Source organism: Rissa tridactyla, chromosome 2 (assembly GCF_028500815.1).
Source record: "Rissa tridactyla isolate bRisTri1 chromosome 2, bRisTri1.patW.cur.20221130, whole genome shotgun sequence".
NCBI classification, from domain to species: Eukaryota; Metazoa; Chordata; class Aves; order Charadriiformes; family Laridae; genus Rissa; species Rissa tridactyla.
In genome coordinates, this window is record NC_071467.1 from 36,549,104 (window position 1) to 36,576,111 (window position 27,008).

General features: G+C 39.5%; 1 protein-coding gene across 1 annotated transcript in view; it reads right to left on the minus strand.

The window, feature by feature from the left end:
- Window positions 1-21,757: 21,757 nt before the first annotated feature.
- The window catches only part of XKR9 (XK related 9), an 11,370-nt gene continuing 6,119 nt past the window's right edge, over window positions 21,758-27,008 (minus strand). The window contains exons 2-3 of the mRNA XM_054190383.1: window positions 23,695-23,918; window positions 21,758-22,614 (exon numbers count right to left, since the gene is read on the minus strand). Coding sequence (XP_054046358.1) covers window positions 21,977-22,614; window positions 23,695-23,918 — 862 coding nt within the window. The 3' untranslated portion in view covers window positions 21,758-21,976. The remainder of the gene's footprint in view (window positions 22,615-23,694; window positions 23,919-27,008) is intronic.

Consider the following 27,008-nt stretch of genomic DNA (forward strand, 5'->3'; position numbering starts at 1 on the left):
AGGAAGATGCATAACGTTTTGTAAGACAGAAGCCTAGGAAGGAATTTGAAAGAAAAGAATGTGGGCAAGGGATCAGGAATTGTCACCCGAGATACATTGCAACTTGAAAACAAAAAAAGCCAAGCCTAAATCTCTGATCTAGTTGAAGATGTTCCTGCTTACTGCAGGAGGGTTGGACTAGATGACCTTTAAAGGTCCCTTCCAACCCAACACATTCTATGAAATAATAACCAGTGACATGCTGAATGCAATTTTTAAATGACCAGGATGGTGTAAATCCCCACTACTAATACCATCCTTCCACCTCTGCACCCCTTCTGTCACACATATGCACATGTACATACCCACATGTAAAATCTCATCTGATTTATAGCTACAGCCTCTGTTAAGAAGTATCTTCCCCAAAACCAAGCTCAAGATCTGGGCCTCTGTATTTTTGAAAGACTACAAGCTCCAAAACAGTATGTTACAAGAGCAAGTCACTTTGCCCTAGAATAATGTGATGAACTTGATACCCCAAATCCAGAAATGAGACCGCAGTGAAATGAGGTGATGCGTTGTTTATGTGAAAGAATATTTGTACTAGATACCTGATTTGATTTTATTTTATAATCAGTCCTAATAGATCATTATCAAACTAAAGTAAACCTCTTAAATGCTCAATTTGTGCGTGTGTAAATGAAGCTATGCAGAAAGGGCTCAGGACAGAATGAAGTTTATGAGATTGTAAGTGAGCTCTATTTATAAAACTGTTTGGAAATGAAACAAAGAGTTGCTCGCGGCTCACTATACACACACCATCATCCCTGACAAGCAGCCCAGGATACCGTACATTTGGGATTTCCTAGTTCAGAAGGATGAAAATACACAATTCCTGTGTTTCGATACAAACAGGGCTTTTTCTAGTAAAGGGTCCGCTTTCGAAATATACTGGAATAGAATATGCTCAAAGTGTGAAAGAATAGTGAATCACAGAATCATAGAACAGCAGGTTGGAAGGGACCTCAAGGATCATCTGGTCCAACCTTTCTTGGCAAAAGCACGGTCTAAACAAGAACAAGTGGATCAAGTTCAGTTTGAGTCAGGGAGTAAAATGTTAGTGAGAAAATCCATATTCTGTTTTAACGGGTCTGATTTGTGCCCCCTTTTTTTAGGATATAATCTTTCATGGATATCAGAAATTACTGGGACTATTTTGCAGCCTCCTTCAGATTTCCAGACTAGACTCCACTGTTGTTATCATGCACTAAAATACCACATATTTATTATTCCATGTGCTCATGCACATGTGTAATTGTTTAATAGAGAATTTATGTCATAAATTTACTATCTGAAGATCAAATATTTGTTTTAGAATCCCAGTAGGTGTGTCTATGGTCATTGTTTCCTTTGTTTTGTTTGTACAGAGTGGATTATATGATATTTAAAAGAAAGTAAATGTACTAAATTTTTATATGTGATCTTCAGCAGCAGCGTGCAAACCCTTTCAGGCACCAATCTGCCTTTTTATAACCCATTCTTTCAGCCCTAGGAAACGACTTTTTACCTTACTTCATATTCATAAGCTGAGCAGCTCTACAGTGCCTCTACGACAGCAGGATCTGAGGAGGAAAATTAACAAAATAAACCATTCTGACACAGTTACTTTTGTCATTAGAGTTTGCACCTGTTGAACTCTTGGCAGAAATTCAGTTGTGATTCAAACTAGAAAAAAATGTATGCCACAAATGCAAGTTGCTGGGGTTGGGATCGGGGAGGTGGAACAAAGACGAGTGCTATTTACCCTTAGAAAGCTTACCTCAGCCTAGATAAAATATCGTTTAGCCGCCTATTTAATTCTCATAGGCAAGTCTTTATTAGTAGGCATGCTCTTTGAAAAGATCTTTAAAATATATGGCTGTATCTATAGATGTTCAAACACACCTGCATATGCACAAATATGAAGATCTTGAATCATAGGCTAAAATAGTTGAAAATGTCTATTTCTGTCTCCCCTCAATGAGCAAAGCACTGTCTATGGGGAGGAAATTTTAAATTATATTTACTACAAGTGAATAATCAAAAAAATGTTGTTTCAACCATTTTTAAGTTGCAAGTTCAATAGCGTTGTTCGAAGAAATGCAGATTTAACAGCGAGTGCTCAGCAAAACACGGCTGAGGGCTGACCCACAGATGGAGTTCAAAGCCTCCCTTGTGAACACTGGCAGCGCTGGGGGCTTTCCCCGCTCCCCTTCCCAACGTGCCAGGACTTTGCACCTGGGATTTCTCTCCCGCGTGCTCAATAGCTGTCTGGATCCAGGAGCAAATTGGTTTATGGTGAGATCTTGCAGGCATGGGTGCAATTTGAAGCTGGTTTCCCAAAGAGCGAGCCCCTGGCTGTGGGCGATGGAGTGTGTGGCTGCCCCTGCCCGGTGCTCCTCGGTCACCCTCCATGTCCCCAAACCCCCAGAAGTTCAGAAACTTCCCTGGGCACCGAAAGGTGCAGGTTCAGGACTGTGGGAGCAGAGGGAGGTGTGGGGTCCAGCCCCCTGCAGTTGGGAATGTTCTGGCGTGAAGGGAAAAGCAGGAGCGATTCCCTGACAGCCTCTTCCACAGACAGTCTAAAATGTGTCCTTCTGTACAAAAAAATGCAGACAAACTGAACATGAAGCAAGAGACTTGTTGCAGGACAAATTAATCTTTCCATATATCCTAAAAACTATTATTATTTTATTTTCACTTTGGCAAACAAAGTTCAGCATTACAAGCTGAATTCATTTTTCTTCAAAAAATGAAAACCTTTTCAGCTGGGGTGAAAAATTGCATCTCATGTCTGAAAAATGCACTTTCTGGCTTAGGAAAGTGGGATTTTTCTCTCTCACTAGCTGGCATGTTCCACCATGCAAACAGCTTGAGCTCATATTTAATTAGGTAAATAGAACATTAGTGTTAGGGCAAGAGGGGCTGGTCAAGCATTCCTGACTCAAGACAACCTCTTAGACACTCTGACCAGAAAGGAAATACCGCTACATGTGGGCAAATGAAAAATGAGACCTTTTATATGCAATATTATTTATTGTTCTGTTTGAAGTTTGGATAACAATTGTAAACTGTGCGTGTGCGTACATATGCATGCACTTAAAATAGTTAATGAAATCTGGATACAAATGCTGCTGATGATCTCCTTCTATATATATAGTGGATCTAGCCAAAACACAATCCCCAGGTTTTCCAGACCTAGATTGAGATCCAAATGTCGTGGCTCGTGCCCACCCCTACTTCTTTTCAAGGAACTCATTCATCAGCAGTGTGGACATTTCACAGACATTTCCCTGGACTTTATTTTAGCTGCCAGAGATTTTTTGGCATTTTATAATAAGACTAATTGCATTGCATGTGAGCCCCACGGAATGAAGACGCTTCTCTGCTTTAAAATTAGTAGCTGTGACTGCCAAAGTGACATGCAGAAATATTCTGGAGGGCAGATAGAAAGCTCAATGAGAGTTTCCAAGGCCACACAACAGAGTGCTGACTTTTTCAACTTCACGAATAAGGTTTTCCAAAATACTTGTCTTCCTTTTATTCCTACGGGGTGCTGCAGCTAAAAGAAGTAGAGCGAGCGACTCTTGGACTTAACCACTTGATTTCCTCTCCGACGAGCTTTCATCTCCCTCTTACTGCACAGCACAAGTCTTTTCTTGACTGTTTTGAATATTGGCTCCTTGGCTAATAAAATTTTACAAGTGATTTTGAAAACAAACAATACTATAGTATCCCCTTTTTTTTAACTCATGAAATAAATATTCCATCAAAGAGACTTTTATGTTTCACAGTGGCAGTTCTCAAATGACCAGCATAGTATCATGTTCAAAACAGGGCACGGTCCATTTTTACAGTAGATTTACTCAATCACAGTTACTAATCGGATTAGTACTGCTTTTATGTCTGACAAATTTTTAAAAGTTGGGGGTCATTAAAGCACTTGCACATAGAGAGCCTGTGGTGCTGGGGCTGTGTTTTTCAAGTTAACCATTTCTGCTTTGAAACAAACCAGACGATTTTTTTTAATGCGTGTAGAAGCTAAGTTGCTCTTTTAGGTTGCATTGCTACTGAGCATTTGATTCCATTGCTCAACGTAGCAAAGCACATGCTTGTGTATGGAGTTAAGAGAGAACATTAGTTTAAAAGGTAGGAAGGTTGAGCGCTAGGGAGGGGCTGAAGCGTGCTGCTATCCAAAAGGAAAACATTTACTTATGCCTCTTCCCCCTTAATCATGTGCAAGAACTAACCTTTACCATCTGAATCACAGCTTTTGATATTACTCATTCACAACTGCTGTCCAAAACTCTAATTAAAAAAATGAGGGTTAGAATTAGCTGCCATGAGCTTGTGATTTCTCTATGAAGTTAAGAAGAAACTACACGGACCTCCAAAGGGAGAAATTGGCCACCAAAAGGCTATGTTTTGCTCAAGAGGCTGAACTCCAGGGAGGTCAGGGAGTTACTCCAGATCTTGTAGAAGTATAACACAGGCCTTGTTTGGATGCTAGGTGTGTATCTCCTGCTTCAGCTGTTCTCACGAATTGCAGAGGAAAACAACTAGAAACGTTTTACTCATAAAACTATGAGGGTCCAATATCCTCTATCAGACAGTTGACTTAAAGCTCAAGCAGAACTAGTCCTGTGTCAAAACGGAAGCAGACAAAGCAGACAAAAAGGGTAGAAAATGAAGCATGATCCTTCATTTCTACTGGAAATTCCCTCCTGGAGCTGGAGGAGGGAGCAGAGGGCATACGGTAACAATTCCAATAGCTATTGCAGCATTAAAATAGTAGAAGTGGTTCTGGCTGGCTCATTGCTGAACAGGCAGAAATGGGATGTAAAATTGGTAAAAAGCTTAGAAAACATTCCAGGTGTCACACAGCACCAAAAGCAACTAACAGTGTCTGTCTTTTCTTGGAAGTCGAGTCTATTTTAGTTTTAAAAGACTGTTACCAAAAGGCTGCCTTGCTAAAATCACCACAGAGGCTGATATCTGGAAAGGGTTCCACTGACGCCTCCCCTAAATGCATACAAACAAGCAGCTTTCATACAGCCATTGAAATGCCTTTATTTGCTCCAGTTTAGTAAGCTGGAGGGTATAAGCAAAGATTAGATTTCTTAACGGATAAAGAAAAATAAGATATTTAATGTGTTTTTTTTTAACATGAATCAATTATGGCAAAAGGATTTCAGTAGAAACAGATGCACTAGAATAAGAAATAATTTAAACAAAAATTGAATGAAATATAGTCTATGTTTGTACATGCTCTCTATAAATACTAACGTTATGAGAAAGCGAATGTGTTAGCATCAGCCAAGCACAAGTCAGGAAATGATCAAATTAAATTTACACATGGAAGCTTAGACTCTGTCCCCTGGGTACGTGCATTACTATGAGATTTTTGATATTCATATCATATGTCATTTTGCAAACAATAAAGTTCAGTAGCATACATCTTTTTTAAAAACTTAATTCACATATACAAATACATATACAATGGAGTCTTGCTGCCTGTGTGTCAACTCTCTTCAGAAGGGAAAAACGAAATAAAGATAAAACCTAGAAGCTGAGGTGTCCTCTGCAAGACTGCAAAGCACTGTTGATCTGTGGAGTAACAGTATATAAATGTAAATCTATCTTGCTATTTGTTGACAGAACTACTAGCTATTCTGAGGAGGAAATTATTCATGCAATTCTATCTCCTTTACATGGTCAGGGAGCAGTTCCATGTCTTCTCAGCGGAAAGCAGGAGAGAAGTCTTTCCTTTGTTCTACCCAAAATCATTAACTCCTCAAGAGTCTCAGAGCTGAACGTCATCTGATACCTACAGAGATTGTGCAACTACCACTAATTCCTCAGCACTTCACAAATTAGCACAAATAGACTATAGGGAGCAACACATAGAGTTATGCAACTTTGAGGGAATAAAAATGTCTGTTAACATAAGGCCACTACTGTGAAGACACTGCAATGTGCTGAATACAATATGAATAAAATATGAGCTATTATAATGTCCTAATATCCTATTGTAATAGAAAGGTCTTCTAGTGAAATTAAGACTCAATGAAGTTTTGGCATTTATAAGCAAAAGTAATGATTGAATTAACAGATAATCCCAATCAGAAAAAAATATTTTCTTCTGTGGCACAGCAGGTCTTCCAAAGGCTACTATTGAGCAAGTGGCCAAATGCATGAACAAAACCTTCTGGATCAGTAAGTTTGTTTTAAAGGAAAAGTCCCAAGATATGAAATTGATCTCTATTGTGTTTCGTCAGTGCAAATTCCTCCACATCTTAAATCCCTTCTAAGGCCAGCACCACTATATACTGTGATTAGAGGGGCAAGTGACCTGAATTTAAGGTTTTTAAGGTTTAAGGTTTTTAGGTTTAAGGTTTAAGTCCTTAAACCAGGGCATGTTGAGAAATACTAATTGTGATCCTGAAGATTCAAGAGCTCTTATGTAGGGGCACAAGGAGCAGTTTTCAGACAGCAAGTCACCAGAATTTAAGTGTCTACTGTGAGCCAAGGTCCCCTTAAACTTTCAGAGTAATCAGTGGAGACCTAGTCAATACAGTCAATGAAGCCAAGAGAGAAATTCACCTTATCCTAAGATAAATAAACAAAAGAGGCATTGGGTCTCCTAAAAAGATATGTTTATAGCTGTTTGAGATGCTCTAGGATACTCAGGACAGAACCAGGGGAGGCTGAGCACAAGACCTACAGAAAATTTTTGCTCTTCAAGAGCAGCAAATGGCCACCTGGTGAAATATCCTGGGGCATCAAAAAGGTCACTAGACACACATTATTAGGCAGCTGAACCCCATCTGTATGGATAGTCAGTTGAAGAGCTCTCTATGGAGCTGCAGGTTTATGGACTAGACAGCTAGTGCACGTAGGCATTCACTGCTAAATTTAGGAAGATACCTAAATCCCACACAGTGCATCAGTTCCATACTTCCTAGCTATGAGATGGATGGCCACATACTTCCGACTACCTGAGTATATGGGACACTGAGAGCAGAGCAGAGGATAATCTTAGGAGCAGTTACTTGCTGAACACTGTACAATGATGACTCTTAGAGAAGAAAAACACTGAAATCACAAACTTATGCATTTCATGTGTTTAAATTCTTGGCACGTTACTAGTCACATTGTCCTAGTTTATTTATTCTTCTCAAGCAAACAAACAAACAAAAAAAAAAAAACCAACCACAAATCCCCAGGTCTATGACAAGAAGACACACTAATAGCATTCATCCATTTCCAGAAACAGATGGGGTAAAAGTATTGCCAGTAAAAGTTCGTGATAAAGACGGTCAAATAATCTGGGGATAAAGAGTTACCACGTGAAGGACCCCACTCCTGGTTCATTTGTGAGGCTGTCTTTAACTCAGACCAGCAAACCCAACAGTAGCACAACATTTTTCCATCAGCAGGTCAGGAGGAAAGGCATATTTCATGCTCATGTCACTGACCCAGACCTCTGGCCGAAAGGGAGGGATATTGATGCGCTCTGGAGCAGGTTTATCTGACTCTTAATCAGAAAGCCATTAGCCTGACACAAGGGTCAAAGCAGGGAGCATAAAATGCACTGATATAGGAGAGATTCACGTGATTTCCAGAAAAGGCTTGGAAAAAGAGAGTCTGTGGCACTTCCTCTAATTATTTTTATTACCATGCTGGACTTCAAAACAGCAGCTCAGAAAAAGAAACAGGAAGGTAAAGCCTTGAGCCCACTGAAACCAATGGGAATTTTATTACTGACCTCAGTAGGACAAAACTTGACTTTTTCATAAGTTTAAAAGAGTATCTGCTTGTTTTGAGCACATAAACATTGCAAGATGGGTAGAGATTTCAGTGAGACTGAGAAACCTCCCTGTGATTTCCTGTGCAAACCAGAGGCTATCAAATCAAAAACATTGGCTTTGTTTTTTCCTGCTGGGTACGCTTCCCTAGTGTCTGTCAGGGCCCTGACTGCAAAAATTGGTTTTAGTTGCCCTGACCAGCCTCACCTGGACCCCCACCACACCTGCCCATGGGCTCAGGAGCCCCATTTAAGTTCAGCCCTGGGTTGCTGGCTAGCTTTCCTGGATAGACAGTGGTCCTGTGTGGTAGGTAGCTTTTGCTCTAACCCTATTTCTAGCTCTGTCTCCTGGATGGGCACCATCAGACCTGGGCAATAACTTTGTTTCTGGTCCTGTCTCCAGTGTTCTTGACTGGAGTCCTTGGCTGGACTTTGGACCTAAATCATTTCCTTGGCTTGTCAGAGACTGTCATTTGAAGCTATCATCACCAACAGGACTCTGTTCAGATACTGTGGGACTCTGGCTTGTTTGGGAAGGTCACTGTCTGTGCTGTGGCCACCCTCATCTCCTGGCTTGTCCACCCTTGTGGTGCAGCCCTATTCTTGCTGCTCCCTGGTAATGTCCCCCAAACACTAAGCACTTGGTGGAATCTGATGGCACTGAGAGTGGAAGCACCATGCAGGTAAGAAATCTGGCATTCAGGAAGGAAAACACAATGGGGAAAAACATTGCTAAACTCTGTTCTGCTGTCTGTTTTGTTCCTGTTTCCTAAACTGTGCTATTGATATGGTTGGTGAGATCCTGTCTTAGTCTAGAGAGAAATGGAAACTTTAAAATCTTTCTAATGTACTGTTGCTAGACTAGTGACAACAAGTTTTATATAAGGAGTGTGAAGTCACTGTTATCTGGAAGCCTTTGGTGACAACAAATCAATTTTATGTTCCGCTATTTAAAGGGTGGCTACAAAGAAGATGGAGACTCCCTTTTTCCAGGGAGTCACATGGAAAATATGAGGGGTAATGGGTACAAGTTACTGCTGGGGAGATTCCAATTGGACACAAGAGGAAAATTTTCCACAATGAGAACAATCAGCCATTGAAAGTGGCTGGATTCCCCAACCCAGAGAAGTGGTGGATTCCCCAACATTGGATGCTTTTAAGATTCAGCTGAATGGGGTCCTGGACCATCTTCTCTAGACCGTGCTTTTGCCAAGATAGATGATCCTTGCTGCTCTGTTTAATTTCTGTCTCCCTAATATGATACCAAGAAAGTCAGATTCAGCAGTGTCAGCTCAGCAATTGGAACTAAAGTGTTCAAACCATTGTGTTTCCCATTTGGTTTGTGTTCTGACAGTGGGGTAGGTGGTTGTCCATCTTATCTGTCCTTAATGTTGCTAGTTTGCTGGTAGTCATCCATTCTTATTAGAAGTTTAAAGTAATAGTTAACAAATTAGAACTGGATGCTTATTAAGATGTGGGTCTCTGTATATGTAGTTTCCTGTCACACTGCACCACTAGCAGCATATCAAAGATTCTGGATGACAAATTCTGATAGCTGAATTATATGAAAAACCCACTACCAGTGGCAGCACTGCACCTCCAGGTCCTGTTCTTCCATTCTCTATGCTTGTACTGGACTGGAGGTAAGGGTCTTTCAGACTGGCGGTGAGGAACTGGGACAAGCTCATGACAAAACTGTGTCTACATTTATTAGACCTCAAAGAATTTTTCTTCTGTGTTTTTGGGGGTTATTTGTTGCTTGTTCCCCCACCACCACCAGTGACTGAGAAAACTCACACAATCCCTTAACATCGATACATCCTATAGCAAGAGCTTTCATAGCATACAAAAGACTCTCCTTTTGTTTTGAAACTGGCACACCTGTTTTATTTGATGCCTTCTTCTCGTATCACAAAAGATAAGCAAATAGGGAGTGATTAATTACTTTTTTTGTCAATAGCAATTTTGTAGACCTGTAGTGTATCACCTTTCAGTTAACTCTAGCCTGAAGAGTTTTGATATAATTTGTAGTTTTCTGTGAAAGTTATGAAATAGCTTTGATCATTCTTGTCTCCCTACAGGTATCTTTTGTAATTGTAGTATAATCTTTTTCTGAGATGGGGAAATAAGAACTGCATATGGGGAAATAAGAACAGCACATTGTGGAGTTGTAGAATGGCATAATCTTGCTGCAAAAACAATCCCTTTCACAAAAGTGTTGAGAAACAAAATGTTATCTCAGTTTGGAGCTCAAATGCAGCACTTCTGGCTTAAAGAGAGGCCAGGCCTACAGTTCATCTACCAAGACAGGTGATTTACTCAGTATCACAAGGAATTTTAACCAACTTAAACTGCCATATCTTAAATGATTATCCCATTCAATCGAACAGCTGATCAACCCTTGACCTGATGGACCAAGTCTTGGGTAATAGGGGATTGAAATATTCTTTTGTAATAATCTAGAGATTCCTACATAATCCTAGAATAATTATAATTCTTCAGGTAAATCCAAACCCTTCAGCCTGTATTGATGTACCTAACCTTCACTACTTAGCTACAGATGTGGTCAAGCACATAAGTTGAATACCTCACCAGAACTTCTCTGACTACTTGCTAGCTCCACTGAAGTTCTCATCTGGGGGAACTGTGGCAATTTAACCACAGAATCAAACTGAAAGTAGCTAACAATTCCTTATCCCACACTCTAACTGACATAAGTAACACCGATGCCACTTTTTCCATGTGGTAACACTTCTAAAAAAATTTAATGTTCAGGTTCCTGCTACTTGACCTTTTTCGGGCTGACGCTGGTTAAATGAAGAGGCTGGCTTGATGGGACAGGGTGGGTTGAAAACATGCCATTACCTGTGTTGTAAATTTTTGTGGATAAAAAGTGAAATTCTACCCCTGGCATTGTCAACCTCCCACCCTTGTAAGCCAAGGGGGAAAAAAAAAAAAATCCTTGACAGTTAGAGGGGGAGTAGGGAGCAGAATGGAGTGATACAAAAATGTCGCTGAAAAAATTTAGTCTCTGAAATTATTTTTGTCCCTCTATTACATTCCTTTCTTTAATGATCACTTAGGCAACTAAATCTCCAAAATGGAGAATTCTTTCTTCATAAAGTAAGCTTCTGACATTATTACCATGCAAGGAAATCATCATACCATGCCATGATGCCTATTTGAAAGATTGCGAAGTCTTTTTTAGTAATTCTGCTAAGAATGTGTTTCTAATGAAAACTGTTTTCCAAATGAAAGTAGTGCCTAGATAAGGACAATCAACTGCATAATGAATGCTAGAACTGCTGGTTCATAGTTTATGCATGAGGTAGATTCGTTGGTAGGCAACAGACCAAGGATGTCAAGGAAGGATTAGGAAAATGAAAAGCAGCCCCCACACTTACGGTTGCTTATACAGTAAACAATACTGCCCCTCCCAGCACAGCAACCACCATCTGTTTTCATAATATATATGAATATATATTGTGGTGCTTCTTGTTATTTTTGTTAGCGTCGTGTTTGCTCTGTCTGTTACACTAGAAGGCATCATTGGCAGAGATGCTCTTTTTGCAACCGACTATATTGCCTAGAGTAATTGGGGTAAAATACTTAAACCAAAACAAATGCAGATTTTACAGACATATATAAGCCAGGCTATCGGAGCATACAGTTAAGTTAAAAAGAGGAGAAGCCAGAGACTCTGGAGTTCCTGACCCAAACCAGTCCATCCGCATGGATCAGTGAAGCACTGTGGGCTTATTTTGGCAGCAGCCCAGAGACCTTTACTCCCTTTTACACAGCACCACATCCACACTAACGAGCTCTCTGGGCCCAAGGTGCTCACTAAGCAACTCTCCATAGTACACTTCTTCTTGCCTCCCTTTGCAAGGGATCTAGAGCTGGTCCCTGTGTTCCTGCCTTCGCAGTGTGCTCAGTTCTGCAGCTTGTGTGGACACCCGCAAGCAACGAAGATGTGACTATTCAAGTTTACTCCATAGGAAACAGCAATCTTAGGAAGGGTCCTATGGTATTAGAACAATATTTAGGCCAGATTTTTCACAAACAGTATAAATGAGGAAGACTGCATCAGGTTTCTCTATCAATATTTAGGTGTTGAAAGCCTTGTGAAAGCTACAGCGCTGTCTGGCAATTGGGTCCGTGTTATGTTTCCCAATTTTACCTAAAACCACTAGGTACTGTAGCCTGCTCATGGGTCTGGGGGCTCTTCACAGTGTGCTTCCTTTTTCAGGTTCTCACAGACCAAAATTCCAAACTACAATTATATTTATAATGTGATAACCTCCAGCAATAATGAAATATAGACAGGAATTGCATTTCTTACCTCATTTTCACTGTTTTTTTGATTGTGATAAGAATTATTTTTTTCAAAGACTTAAGATTACTGCTTTTCTGTAGTTACAAAAATTCCCCAAATGCAATCCTGTTACAGCTGCAACAGCAATGTTCCTGGCTTAGAAGCCACGTTGCTGTCTGAAAATATTTCCTCTCAACTTACTACCACTACCCCTCCAAGATTATCACTGTCAGAAGTAGGGTTTTTCAAATGTTCCTATTTCTGTCTTGTTTGCTGACCTGCAGATGACTTGACACCACTTCTGTCTGTCCAGATGTAGTATAATAACTTCTGAATGTTAGTATGCTGGCTGTTCCCTGACATGTAGAAGACAGAAGACAACAGCTTTTAGCTGGGAGAAATTTGGATGAATATGAAAGAAGGTGGAAGGGCAAATGAAGACCTTTGTATCTGTTCAGATAAGCCACTAATTCAAACACATTTGCATTTGATTATAGATCAAAGAATGGTCAGCATCAGTAACTAGCATGTTCCAACACAGTATGTCTTGTCTCAACTTACTAACACCCCAACAGGCTCTGGTTTGTCCTGCTTCAGCAGGGGAATTGGACCAGATGACCTCCAGAGGTCCCCTTCATCTTCAACCATTCTGTGACTGTGACCCAGCTGGACAGAAAGAGAAGAAGTCATAAGCGAGTAACAAAATTATGTCAGGGCCACAAGTGTAGCGATGGCAGTGGTGTAGGCATTGGAGGCTTAAGAAAGCACATAAAAGCGTGAAGGAGCAGGACAAGACCTGGGAAAATGAGGATGCGGGCACAGAAGCAGTAAAATGGCTGAAATTGGAGATTAACAGACCGCCTTAGATAGGAAAGATGGGTGGAAAAGACACTGGAAAAAAGTTTCTGGGAAAGGTGTTACAGGACCTCTGGTACAGAGAGAGGTGGACTGTACGACATTCCTCATCTGAAAGAAAAGGGAAGGCTGCATGGCATCCTAACATGTGGACGGGACACTGACGCACCAAGTAAAAAGATGTGGGAAAGTAGTCTATATACAAAAATCAGGCATATAGAAGCAAGGGAACCATGCAACATTGAAACTATCTTTAGATCTGCTGCACTGCAGCCCTGCTGCTTAAGAGCCTGTCTTCAAGGTGCTTCTCTGGCTGCACAGCCAGGCTCCGTCCCTTTCCTCCTGCTCAAAAGCTGGGCTAATGCCCTCTTCCATGGGTACAAGATGGGGACTAGTGGAGACTGAGCTGAAAAAGGGGCTCTATGCTAGAACAGGGCAGGGACTAATCTGCTTCTTCTCTGTCTCTCCCCCACACCTTGGTCACACTTAGGTTGTACCCAAAATCCCGTTGCCATTTGGCCTCCCCATGTGTAGACTGCCCTGGGCATTGTGCAGAGGTGCTTATCAGCGAACAGCAGCAGCAGAGCTAACTCCTGAAGATAGGCCTTAATAGAAAATGAAGGAGTGAGAGGGACAAGGTATGGGCAAGTATCTTCTGAAATCATTTTCTAATTGCTTGTGATTTCAATATACAGTGATAGAAGATGTAGTCTGTGCTGTCTTCTCAAGCCGTGCTCTCACTGACAGATGATAGAGCAGTGGTGAATTGCACTTGCTGAGAGCCGGCTTCTAGAGCTCAGCAGGCAGGAGGAGAATACAGTCTTGTAAAATTTATGAAACAGGCTTTGTTCTTTTGGGTTTTTTTTAGCATGGTACCATATTGAATTGATCCGTGTATTCCCCTGAGCAACACCCATCAACTTCCTGAGATCAGCTACAGTAAACTGTATCAGTAACCACAGAGCCTCTCTAATCTGCTGCTGAGAAAACCCTTTTTTAAAATAAAAATTCGATGGAGGTCTTAAATAACATAGAATTCTCGGCTTGGCATGTGGCTGTCTGACACATACATAAGATATCACTGACACAATATTGTTGGGACTTCTGTAAGCAGCAAATAAATCATTGTTTGACAGTCATGCATTTGCACATTTTATTGATAAATGGAAGTGGGAAGTGGAAGACTTAGTATTTTAGGAAGAAAGCAGCAGAATCCCACTAAGTGGTTGAGCTGAAAACTCACTCCATCCTTTCTCAAAACACCCAAGTAAGTAGCCATTAACCAGCAAACAAGGGGCCACCCATCTTACATGTGGAGTTTAGTAACTGCTGAGCCTCAGAGGTCCAGCCCTCTTTGGTGGAGTGAAAACAATTATTGCCCATGACAAGGCCTGCAAGTTATTAAATTCTATCTCCCATGCACAATCCCTCATTAGCGAAAAAAAAGCCAACCCTTGTGTTTTTGTGTTTTGTTTTTCTTTCTGACTGAGGAAGGCCACACCCGGCTGCTTTAATTATACTTCTAAATACATACATGTAAACATTATTTCTTTGGCTGGGAGAACATAAGTGAGAGAAGGCTTTTTGGCTTTTCATTTCTTTTTTTCAAAGGCAGGCATAAATTAGTTGCTGATAGCTACAATTGTTGTTCAAGTCTGATTATAATTATAGACATTAAATCACTAATTATAATTCTATATTCATTTTTTTCACACAATAGTCACTCTTGTTTGAAACTGCTGTGCCTATTTCTTTTTATAAAATTCCCCAGACTGTTTAACAGAACACAGTAGAAACAGACACACAACTTGAAAAATAACTTTGCTTATATTATGCTTTTTTAAAAAGCTGTTGATTACAATAACTGTTTGCCAAAGCGCAAGCTCATTAGCCTATGCAAATTCTGCTAGTGTCATTTAAGAAGTTGTTTATAAGGGGACTTCTTTCACATTATGTGGCCTTGCCTGTTTTCCCTTGTGTTTATGCAACTATGCCATTCAGCTTTGCAGACTATAAGGTCACACTCTGTTAAAATCATGTAGTCGAAGCCATGGTAGAGAATTCACTGGGGGTAAATTCCTTCCACTTTTCTCCTCAAGTGAGAAAATGTTATAGGGGCATATCAGCAATTTGCACCTGAGCAAAACCTAATATAAGTTGATAATGCATTCAACTTTAAAATACTTGAGATGGTTGCTTACTACACTGAAGACATTAATGCTAAGTTTCAGAGAAAGGTTACTTATTTCAACATGTGGTTCCGCAATGGTCCAAAGGCTTTAATAAGGCAGTCTGAAATGTTAATGGTAAGCCATTATGCAGAAGAAGGAAATGAAATTCAAAGGATCTCAGCATCCCAGAAGTCCATGTCTATAGGAGAAAGAAGATGCATTCCCCCCATTCAGTTTTTAACTTTTCAATGATTGAAATAGAAAACTAATATTCCTATGCTCCTACTACCAGAAATAGTCTTACTGATAATTTAATGAGGTTCTGCTACATGTGGTAGAATCGCTATGCAAAGGGTCAGTTATATCACCTAATTTTACCTACCTAAAGTGGATCCTGTCAACGTTCCTTCTGCAGCCAATGGGAATGGGGACCTCTAAAGGAAGATTCATCATGTCCTAAATAAGTGTCAGGGTAGACAGGATGACAGTACTCTGTGTGTGATTTTTTTTTTTTCCTCTGTTGATTGTAGAGGGCCCTATGCAACTTAACATCCAACTTGAATTGATTGTGTATGGCAGAAAACGGAGATAAATACCAACCTACAAGTAAGGGTACGGATACCACTCAGATAACGCTGCCACACACTAGTGACCGCACAGACCTACATGAGGTGCTGTTTTGCTGCTTTGGAGGGCTGACAAAAGCAACTGACAGGTGACTAAACATATCCTTTTAAATCTAAGTTTAGGAATGACTATAGCCCACCAAAACACAGCCCAAAACAGTTTGGAAGAGACCTCTACTATGTAATCTTTCTGCATTGTTGTGCCTACCGTATGGCACCATTTTACAGAGCCCAGATTACAACATTGATTAATTCTCACTCTGCCTTTTCATCCAGTTCAAACAGTCTAACAGAGGCCTGATGGTTTACAAAACGATCAACAGACGCAGACTCTGTCACGGCAGTGACATGTATCCCCACACAGCATAACTTCAACCAGGTAAATCCATTTCTTCCCTCAGTTGAATAATGCGATGTTCACTAAAGATGCACATCTTCATGTAGGACAGAGTTTTGGAAAACTCCACATATAGGCATAGCAGAATTATAAAAAGCCAATGGTGTTTTCCTGAAGTCTCTCTAACTTTTATGTGAACAACCAGCCACACTCTGATGATCAAACATTTGCCGTTGAAGAGGAGAAGCTGTTTTCTAGACTATGGGCTGAATATTGATGGAAAAATATCTGAAGGAAGTCAGGCCCTAAAGAAGGCAGGAGCTGAATTTCATCTTACAGTGAAAACCAAACACTTCAGGGGGGAAGAACAGATAAGACAATGCTTCTGCACAAAAATATTTGTGCTACAGTGCATGAAACATGAGTCACTGAAAGTCATGGTGTTGTATAAAAATATATAAAAATGATATAAAAAATATATATAAATGATATAAAAATAGGATTACAGCTTGTGGACACAAGAAGTAATCCATCTCATACACTCAGCAGTAGCTAGAGAACTGCATAAAGATATTGGTCCTGCACTTCAAGGAGGACATACATGGTCAACTGGAAGAGAAAGCAGCAGGAAGGATCATCCGTCTAGAAGACAAGGCAGACATGACTAAGTGGTTTCATGTGTTTGGCACTCAGAGAAGTCTGAGAACATGATAATGATCTTCAAATACGTTAAATACTGCTTCACAGAAGAAGGAAACCATCTGCTCTGCAAGGCAGGGAGGACAACAAGGGGCTCAGACTGCAGTACAGGGGCTGGACACAGGAGGCTTCTGACTGACAAGAGTGTGTAGATCTGGGGGACATTACATGGGACATTGTGTTTTTCAGAACCAGTTAGAAAACTTCTGCCAATAATGGCACAAGCACAGTGGTCCTCCTGTAGGACAAACTACAAAATTATGTTTGAGGTCCATTTCTGCTCTCCTACATACAATATAACACACCTCAAGTTTGACCGAATGTGTGGAGTATGCTGTGTGGAAAATGGCTGAAAAGCACCAGCTCCCAGTGTCTCTATTTGCTATGCCTTCCTCTCCGTCTTCATACCTTCATCTTTGCAACTGGAGCTTTGTTCATGCTTTGTTTGGAACTTTCTCACAGCAGCCAGGAACTGTGCAGGGACATTCAGCCCTTCATTTTCAGCAGTTGACCTGCTGCCCACAGAACAAAATTGGTAACCATCTCTTTTCCAAGATGTTTGCAGGTGCCTGTTAAAATATACCTGTGCTTAATCACAGAGACTTAAGATCACTTATAAGTGCTGAGCAGACAAAGCACAACAGAACTTTACTACCAACTTTTTGTTGCATTCCAGTTGCCGCAGATATATATTCTTCTAAGTATTGACATCCTAGAAACCTAGACAAAGTGCCAGTAGATAACTGGATAACAAAAATGGTAATAATGATGAAGATTTTGTATTGAGATTAACGAAATAATTTAAACTAGAGTTTCTGAGGCACGAATGTGCACTTGAAACCCTTCCTATCTTTTCTTATTCTGCTCTGTTGTTTACAGCACACATGGGAACCAACACACAATCATAGGAAGGCCAGTGCAGTTTCTAGTTTCAATAGGTGTTAGCAGCGTAGGATAAGTTTGAAGCATTGCTCCCTATCCCACCAAGGCCTACATTTCACTAAGCTAATGAACAGAAGACCCACACAGTGGGAATCTTCACTGACACTCATATTTGTTATAGCTAATTGGAGGTAAACTAAAAAAAAATTTCCAGTGAAGATGGATCCCAAGGGGTCATCTGCACTTCATTCAAATATTGGTTATGCAGGCCACGTACTTTGCTCATCTTCTGTTAAAAATCTGTAAAATGAAGTGCTAGGAAGTAGAGAAGAGCACAAAGAGGAAGAACAGGAAAATTCTTCAGCTGGAATGAATGACAAATACATGTATTGCCTCAGGTTCAGACAAGATAAGTTGTTTAACCTCTCAAAGCTTATCTTTTTTTGGAAGAATATACCCATGGTGAAAACTGTGAGCAGAATGTAGGTAAGCCTAACACCATCTACCTTTGAGCTGTGTGCATGCTTCTATGCTGTATAATAACCATGAGAGATCATAGTTTTGAAACCGTCTTTGAGATGTAAGACTCTATGGTAGAAAAAAGAGCTTGTACTTTAATGTCTAAATATACAAAGGTTAATGTTTGGGCTAGGGGCTTTTAGAAAGAAATATGTATACTACCAGTAACAAGCAAGAGGTGGAACTCAGTACTCTGAAGGGTTAAAATGAACTTTAGTCTTCCACCGATCACCCTCTGGTACTGTGTCTTCATAAATTTCCTCCGTTTATGGAGTGTTTTTGATGGCAGGCAATTCTTTGTTGAAAGTTAAGTGCTCTTTTATATGAATAAATAAAGAAGGCTTTGGTTTGAATGAATACATTATTTTGACAAATGTTTATTGGAAACCCAATTATGGCTTCATAAATCAGTGCTATCTGTGGTACATCAGGTGAGCTCACCAATGCCATCAAATGGCACCTTGAATATTAGTAGGATAATTAAAACAATTCTGTTGAATGCTGTCCCTCTTACCCAGGTCTGACAGTAGTCAAAACAGGAAGAAACTGTTTATTATTTTTATTTAACTTATTAAAATACTTCTTGTAAGATGTAATGGACATACTTAACAAAAAAGAAAAAAACCCATTTGTTTTCAATTTGCAGTTAGATTAAAATGACAAGGTCAGGCACAATGCATGAACTGAGTGGCAGCTGAATTTTAAGAGTAGTCGAGGAACAGGAGGGATATGTATGAAGTCTATTGTTTGAACTTTACACCTAGGTGAGACGGGGCTCTTCTTGTTTTGTCTGAAGCGGTCACTGATGATATGAAATGTGCCTAGAATCAATTCATGTGCTTCCTTGTCCTCCCTGCTACAGTGATTCTGAGTTAGAATGACCAAATTAATTAGAAGGCATTTTTTGTAAGTATGCAAATTAAGGGAATCTAGGGAAAATCTTGAACTCAAGGTCAAGAAGAAAGGAAGGATTTTAAAGTTGAAAATAAATAAATAAAAGTCTACAAAGGACAACCTAACAGGAATATCCATCTCTTGAGGCCCTCTGACTGATGGCAGCAAAATGGAGATATTTACAACTATTTGTGGCAGGACACCAAAGATCTGTTTAAGCTTTATGAAAAGAATCTGCATGCTTTCCTAGTTTTAGGATATGGCTACACGTATATTCACTAGGATTTACAAGCATAAAATAGGGATTGAAACTTACGTAGTAGTGTTTGGTGTGTATTTGTATTAGTGTGATGTAAGCAGACACAAAGATGCCTTTCTTACCTACTCAACTTCATTATAGCATTCCCTCAGTGGCACAGAAGAGGGAATGAGGAGACGTAAGGAGAACAACAGAAGGCACCACAACATTCCGTTTTTCTCCCATGAAAGAAACTGTTAACAGTTGGCCAGAGAGATGCCAATGAAATAATTTTGCTTGGAATTCGTCAGCTGACTGCAAGGGGAGAAAAAAATTACCACAACAAATTTGTTTTGTTTCACTAGAAACTAACCTTCCTCCAGAGCAACTCAGGCTCCAGATTTCTGGCATCTGGCAGCATTCAGACAACCTGGAGGCCCCAAGGCTGAAACTCCCACACTAGGGCTTCTCAGAAGCTCGTATTTCCCCAGAGATCTGCTTCTCAGATAATGTACAAAGTTTGAGGTCTTCTTCCAAACAATGGTTAGACAAGATTTTGTAATTCTCTGCAAGACAGAGAGAATATTCTCCCTTTTTCACTCTACCTTACCCTAGTCCCCTCTCAGGATTTCAGATGAGCAAACAGTAAAAGTGTGGGAAGCAATATAGGAATAATCTTCACTATTTAGAATTCTATTTTTTCATAGCAAAATAAGATTACATTCAGCCTAAAATTAGGCACGCATTTTGTTGCCAAAGGCACTAACATTAGTAATAAATACTCTGTAGATAAAGGAGACGGAACTTAGGGCAATCATGGTCCATGAAGCAGGATAGAGCCTTTGGCTTTTTCTCTTTCCTAAGTAGCCTTTCCAGGGCAAACAAATCTCTTTTCCAGAGTAAAGAGAAGTGAAGGTATTGTTTTATGTATTCATTTTAGGAAAACTATTGCTTAAGTCTCATGGATTGTGGTTTTTTATGTCTTAACTTCTGCACCCACATTCTATTTAGCCCTAAGTGGAAATGAGGGATTTTAGAAGTAAATTCTTCTTACTACGCCATTTTTTCACATGTATCCTCAGAAAGGCAGACCATTCAGTCCAAGCTATGCACTTAGAAATTAATTTCCTTGAATAGGATTAAGGAGATGTAAGTGGTTGGCCTGGTAAAGAGAACTATGGAACTGCAACAGGAAAGAAACACATTTAGAAACTTCCCGGAGCTCTGCTAAGGCTGGAAGGGTAACAAGAAAAAGGCAGCCTGCAGTCCATGGACTTGAAGCAAAAGGTACGAGACACACCTCTTCAGCACTCTAATTATCAATCAAAGCATCAGCCCTTTCCCCAAAGTCTCAGGGATATTTGCTGTCAATCAATAATGCTAACAGATTTGGTTCCTGGCAAAGTTTATCAGTTTTTCTTATCTCTAGGCTCTTTTCTCAAACCCTGTTTCTTCCCTTTGCCTGTGGCTACTCTAACTGCAAATGTGAATTATTGGAAGGGGAAAGGAGGGGAGGGAAAAAGCCCCAGTTTTCATAATTCAGATTTAAAACCCAGCAGCTCTGAAAGACTTCCCCTTAGATTTTATTTCTGAAGAAGCTGTGGCTATCAACCTTATTTCCTTTGCTGTTGATTATAATTTCAACACAGGACTTAAATGTTGTCTAATTTCACGCTGCCTTTTGCCAAAAAGTCTTGATGGACAAGCTGGTTATTCCATCATTTCCCAGCCCCTGTGAGTTCACTGCATCAGAACAGTTGCTTCTCTCTTCTCCAGTGACAAATACAAAAGCTGCACTACTGCATAGCCCCCGGCATTTAAGGGTCTCATTTAAGAGCTCAAAGGAGAGGAAAGCTTCAAGGAAGATAGTTCTTCCTTTATATGCAAGACTCCGGTAGCCATCTATAAATCACTTAGGCTGCTATTATAATCCAGAACAACAAGCTGGCATCACCCCTAAGTACAGAAGGTTGTGTGAAAGATTAGCAGAACAAAAACAATAAAGAGCTATTAAAACACCTAGAAGATAAAATGTTTGAAAATATCTCCCTAGATTTCCTTGTGGCAAGACAGTGATTGAGCCATAAATCAAAGCTATTCTTCTTCAGAGGATATTTAGGGAGAAGACAGTATGGTTTGTCACTATGCTCATCTAAAGAACTGCAGCTCTTACACTAATGGGGAGAAGCAGAGATAACCGATCACTGCCCTCAATTATTTCAAATACACTCCTCTTTCCTCCCAGCAAGAAAAGAAAAGCGAGCTTTATTTTTAACATCAATGTAAATGAACAGAATATGTTTTTAATGCTAGCTTTCATTTGAATAACTTTTAGCTTTTCCTGTTTTATTTGCATTGATAAAAACCAAAACAGTGAATTGTGTTGGACGGATAGATTAAATTGCTTCTTTTCCAAAGTAACTTTGACACGCACATAGAGAAATACTCATGTTCTAAACACTTCGTACAGCATCACAGAAAGCCATAGTTATTCAGAGCCAATAACTCTGGTCCATTATGTACTACTCAGTGATGATACATGAGAAACAATGATAGAGAAACAGACTGTCCAGCAAGTATTTGCTTTGAAGTCCACACAAAAAAATCTATACTGTTCATTGCATTATGAAATTTTGAAACCTGCCAATTTCCACTCTTTGTCCTGCCTCTCCATCAACTTCATCTGAATATTCCTGTGGTCTGCAATAAGCAGTGGGATGAAAATGCCTATAATAAACAATAAGAAAAATAATACCTAACACCAGACTAAGAATAGTTAGGATACTCACAATTGTAAAATGTATGTCCTTGATGATGGAAGGTTTCCAAAACATATAAACAGACAAAATACCTAGAGTTACAACAGTGTGAGTGGCATAATAAATAGAAATGCAAACTTTTGTTTTTCTCCCCTTTATGTTAAAAAAGGTAAAAATTAGAATGATTCCAACAACAGTTCTGTACAGATATTCCATCTTCTTAGATTTGCAAAATGTCGTATGTTGTTTCAAAACCCAGGTGAAGCCACAGATCCAAAGAAATATCACCAGAATTACAGAACTTCTAACACTTAGTAGAGTGATCAGTGAAATACTGAGTATCCAAGAAGTGATGGTAAGCAGTTTATAGAAGAGATACACTAACTTTGGAAGCACATGAAATTCAGCTTTATCAGGCAGAGATGTTCGTAATGATATCTGATAATCAACCGTTGAAATGGAGATACCACAAAAAGACATAATAATGGCAGCATCTAAACAAATGCAAGGAAAAATGTTAGACTGAAGAAAAAGATACTTATTTTACGTTATAATTTCTGAATGAAGTTGTGGACAAGTTCATGCTTTCTTAACATGTTCTCTATACCAATTTTATATTTCATCTGCTCCTGAACAAGTCACCTTAATTTTAAGGCTCAGTTTAATTACCTAAATCTAGGCATCTAATGCTGTCTGGTATGCCTATGTTATCCTGCCCCGTCTCTGGCCATTGATGGTCTTGCCAAAGTTATGTGTCATATTTGCCATCTCCATACACAGATGACTTAGAAATTTCCAAAGTGTTGCAAAAAGCCCATAAAAACTTAAGTTTCAGCAACTGATATTTACTCTGGGGTGTCTATAATGTAGAAATCTGTAACTAAGACTTGACACTTCACATGGTCATATTTAAGATGAGATTCATCTGACCATTTTATCCGAGTACCTATTGACTTCATGGACTATAAAGGAACACTAGACAACAGGATCTCTCCATTTGGCTAGATAAATTCCAACCCTGAGTCAGTTAATGTCTTGCCAGTAATGGTGCTAGTCTTAGATCTGGAAATGGTACAGCTTCTGTCTTGCTTCTGAAGTTGAACCCGTACCTCTTCATCATATTGCATTCTGCCATGCTGGCATATCCTTAGGTGTTTTTTGACTCTCTCCCTCATCTGTATCATGTGGATGATGGTAGTAACAGCTCACAGAGCTGCTCTAAATACATTACTGATTTCAAGATTCCCTGTTAGTAGTTTTAAAAGAAACTGTAAGCAAAAGCACACAAAACAAATTGCTCTGAAAATTATATACTAATTGTATTCAATAGCTTATATTCAAGTTATGTATCATTATGTTTCTATTAGATATTATGACTTGCTATAGTGAAATCTTCCTTCTCATGGATTTAAGAGAATGGACCATCTACTAGACAGAAATTCTAACTAAATGCAGAGTAATTATACATTGGAGTGTATGTTTTCCAAGGTATGTTTAAAATGTTATCCAATTACATGAGTTATCCTTTTAGGTAAGATACTCAACCTGAAAATTAAGGAGAAAGGCAGACTCACATTGATAGCTATTATTTTTGCCATGTTCCATGAGGATGTAAATTTGGACAAAAAGCTGTGGTGTGGTCTCAAGAAAAGTCTTGAACACTCTGAGCATGTTAATATCAGTCACTGCATCAACGGCTTTTTTTTGAATATAGTCAGGAGGGTCTGTTTCTGATGCATCTCTGATGCTGTTTTGTTTAAATGCAGCTTGACAGCCATACTTCAAAGCAAACCAATACCTGTAAAAAAAGGAGTCTTGATTAGACAGCACTTTTAAAAGCACAACTCAATGAAACAACATAGCCTAACAACATTTTCTCCCATTTTATTGTCCATTCACATTTTATCTTGAAATGTAATCCAGCACCTTCCACTAAGATAAAATTTAGTAAAATATGTCTGGTATCAGTGATATCAGGTAACCATTTATGACCAGTGATACCAACACAATATAAAAACTACTAGAACAGAATGAAACTTGCCTGAATAAAGACTACAAGTTTTATTTTGATAGGTTCTTATTTCTTTAAAAGTACCGCATTTCTGAAAATTCCCTTAGCATCTCTTCTCAGTCTCTCTTTGAGATACTCATTCACTTTCTTTGTATCATTTTAAGGGTATTAGTGAATATCCAGCTGTGAACACCCATGTCTATATAAGTAAGTATAATATAGATCTATAAGCCCCAAGGATAATATCTGATGATATTATCATATGAAACATACAACAGGCTTTAAAAAAAAATCATTACATTGTTATTTTCTAAATACTCTGGAATACTTTCAGAAAATTATTTTCAAGACACATGTGTTCCTGGGTTGACAGATTCTATTAATAATCCGTATGGTTTTACATGAAGAAGCCATTTGCCTTGGCAAATGGGTGGACCTGACTGACTTTTAGAACAGTTCTGGTTTATTTTCAATTAAGCCTAAATGAACATTTCCTCTAAAAGAGTGGTAAATGCAAAGACACACGTAATTCGTTAGTCACAATGGTGTGCATTCTGTGTGGTAAAGAACTTTTTCTCTTCAGGATCTCTCTAATGCTTTGCTTAGAGATAAACAAAACCTAGCTCATTTTCAAGACTTTTGCTTCAGGCCTGGAGGTGGACATAGAACTTCAGAAGGGAGAGAATGCTTAAGTTTTGATTAAAAACCATTTTGATAATTAAGGGAGGAACCAGCTACTGTACATGGTAATCTTTACAGCTGTGTTTAGGAAAACAGGATGGTGGCTACCACCTGATGTAGGACCAGTACTCCTGCTGCTGAAAATTATAGTATTTCCGCTGTCCCTAATGGACTCACACAGAGAGCCCTGGTGAATGATCTCACTTATTGCTCTAGTGCTTGGGAAACCAAGGGACATAGGTAATCCTCCTTTGTATAACAGATTAAATGGGGCAATTCCCGAACAACAGGTTTTCGCAGATAAAGACCTCTTTCCAGTTGAACTGTTCAGGAGCAAAGAGAGAATCTTTTGGAACTAATCAACAAATTAAAGCAGGGAGAAGTACCCTCATAAGTATGCATGTAAATCGCATCTCGAAGCAAAGCAACGCTTGCTCTCTTCTGCTGTTTACTTGACTTCAAGTGGTCATAACACTGGCTGTGCAGACTGCAGACTAAGCCTTGTAACTCTGCAGCATAAGCTTTGCAAAGCTTCAGGACTGAGGCTTATCAGACTTGTTCTGTTTGAAGTTTTCTTGACCGGACTGTGACTTTATTTTACTTGGTTTACTTTGGATTTTCTGCAGAAAAATGGGTAACAGTAACAAGCAGATATTCTGTATTGATTGCGAAATTTATGACAGGCATGATGATATTGAATAGAGAAATAATAGTTCTGGTATGATAGCAGAGGTCCAGAGATGTGAAGACGCAGGATGCAGTGTAGAAGAGTACATGGGTTGGATGATAAGGGATGGCTTGGCACTGGAGATTCCACAGCTACAAACAAGTGACCAGTGTTCACTTATAGAAATGCAGACCTGGAGCTGGATGAAACTAGTTTGGATGTAACATGAAGCTGCAGAGAAGTAAGAGAAAGCAAACTCTGAAAGTGTGTTAGCAAACACACAAAAAAGACCCACAGTGGATCCTAAGGGTGAAGAAGAAACCATCAACATGAACACCACGTTCCTCCCAGCAAGACTCCAGACACTGTAACAACTTTTTAATACCCACACACCAGAATGAAACTGCTGACATTAGGACCCAGAGGAGCACAAAAAGGGTGAACAAAGCACAAGGAAAAGGAATAGGAACAAAGAAATATGTGTGCAAACAATTTTAACTGTATTAATATTACTGAAACTTTTTATGCATAGAGGTATTATTTCTTTTCCTGTAATAAAAGATCTAGACTAATAATGATTCTTGGAATCAACTGTTATGATTTCACTTATACCAATAATAAGTTCTTGGCTTTATAGGTATATAAATCCTGTGTGTTTGCCCATAAACAGGATTTTGAGCATAACAGCTTTCAGACATCACTTTCAAGACTGTTTCTGCCTATTCAGTTCCCAGATGTCTTGAGCTTCCAATATTCTTCTCCAATGAACCTATTTTGACTATAACTAGCAAACAAGGACAACAAAAGCATTCCTTTTTCAAGAAAACTCACTGTTATTCAGCTAACTTACCTAGCACTACAAACATCTTCCCCTTGACAGAAGAATTTATATGATTCTATAATTTAGTGTGTTGGATTATGAAGATTACATCATTCATTCATTCAGATCTATTTTCTTGAGAAATCAAGCAGAACACCACAGACCATCACTTGGTTATCTTACACAGGTGTACAAACCTGCAAACATGCAGGCCGAGAAAGGCAAGGTCCTATGCCTTAAGTTGCCTCCTACTTCCATTCCCTAAGGCTGCATCTGAGATGACTTCAAGATTCATGCTGAAGGGTTGCAGGTTCCTGTTTCCCTGATTGTCCACAGGATCATATGTACTACAGACCCCATGAAACCCATGTAGTTGCATTTCCTTTACATAGAAAATATGGAGCAGCAGATCATTACACACCCAGATCTCACAGAATCATCTCATCCCAATATGACATTGGAGCACAGCCCCCTTCTGCTTACAAAGGGAGCTAGGAAGAATTCCTGGCTCCTCCAGGTGTTGAAAGTTTTACCATCTTTAAAGACTGAATCCTTTGACCACAGGGGACACAGTGTCAGGAGTCCTTCCAGAGCTACAAGTGAGGCAGCTGGGATTTGCAGGTCCTGGGTTAAGTGTGTGCTAAAGGAACTGTGACTTATTCCCTGGAAGGTTAAGCCTGTCGACCATACAAGTGAGAATTCCCCAGGA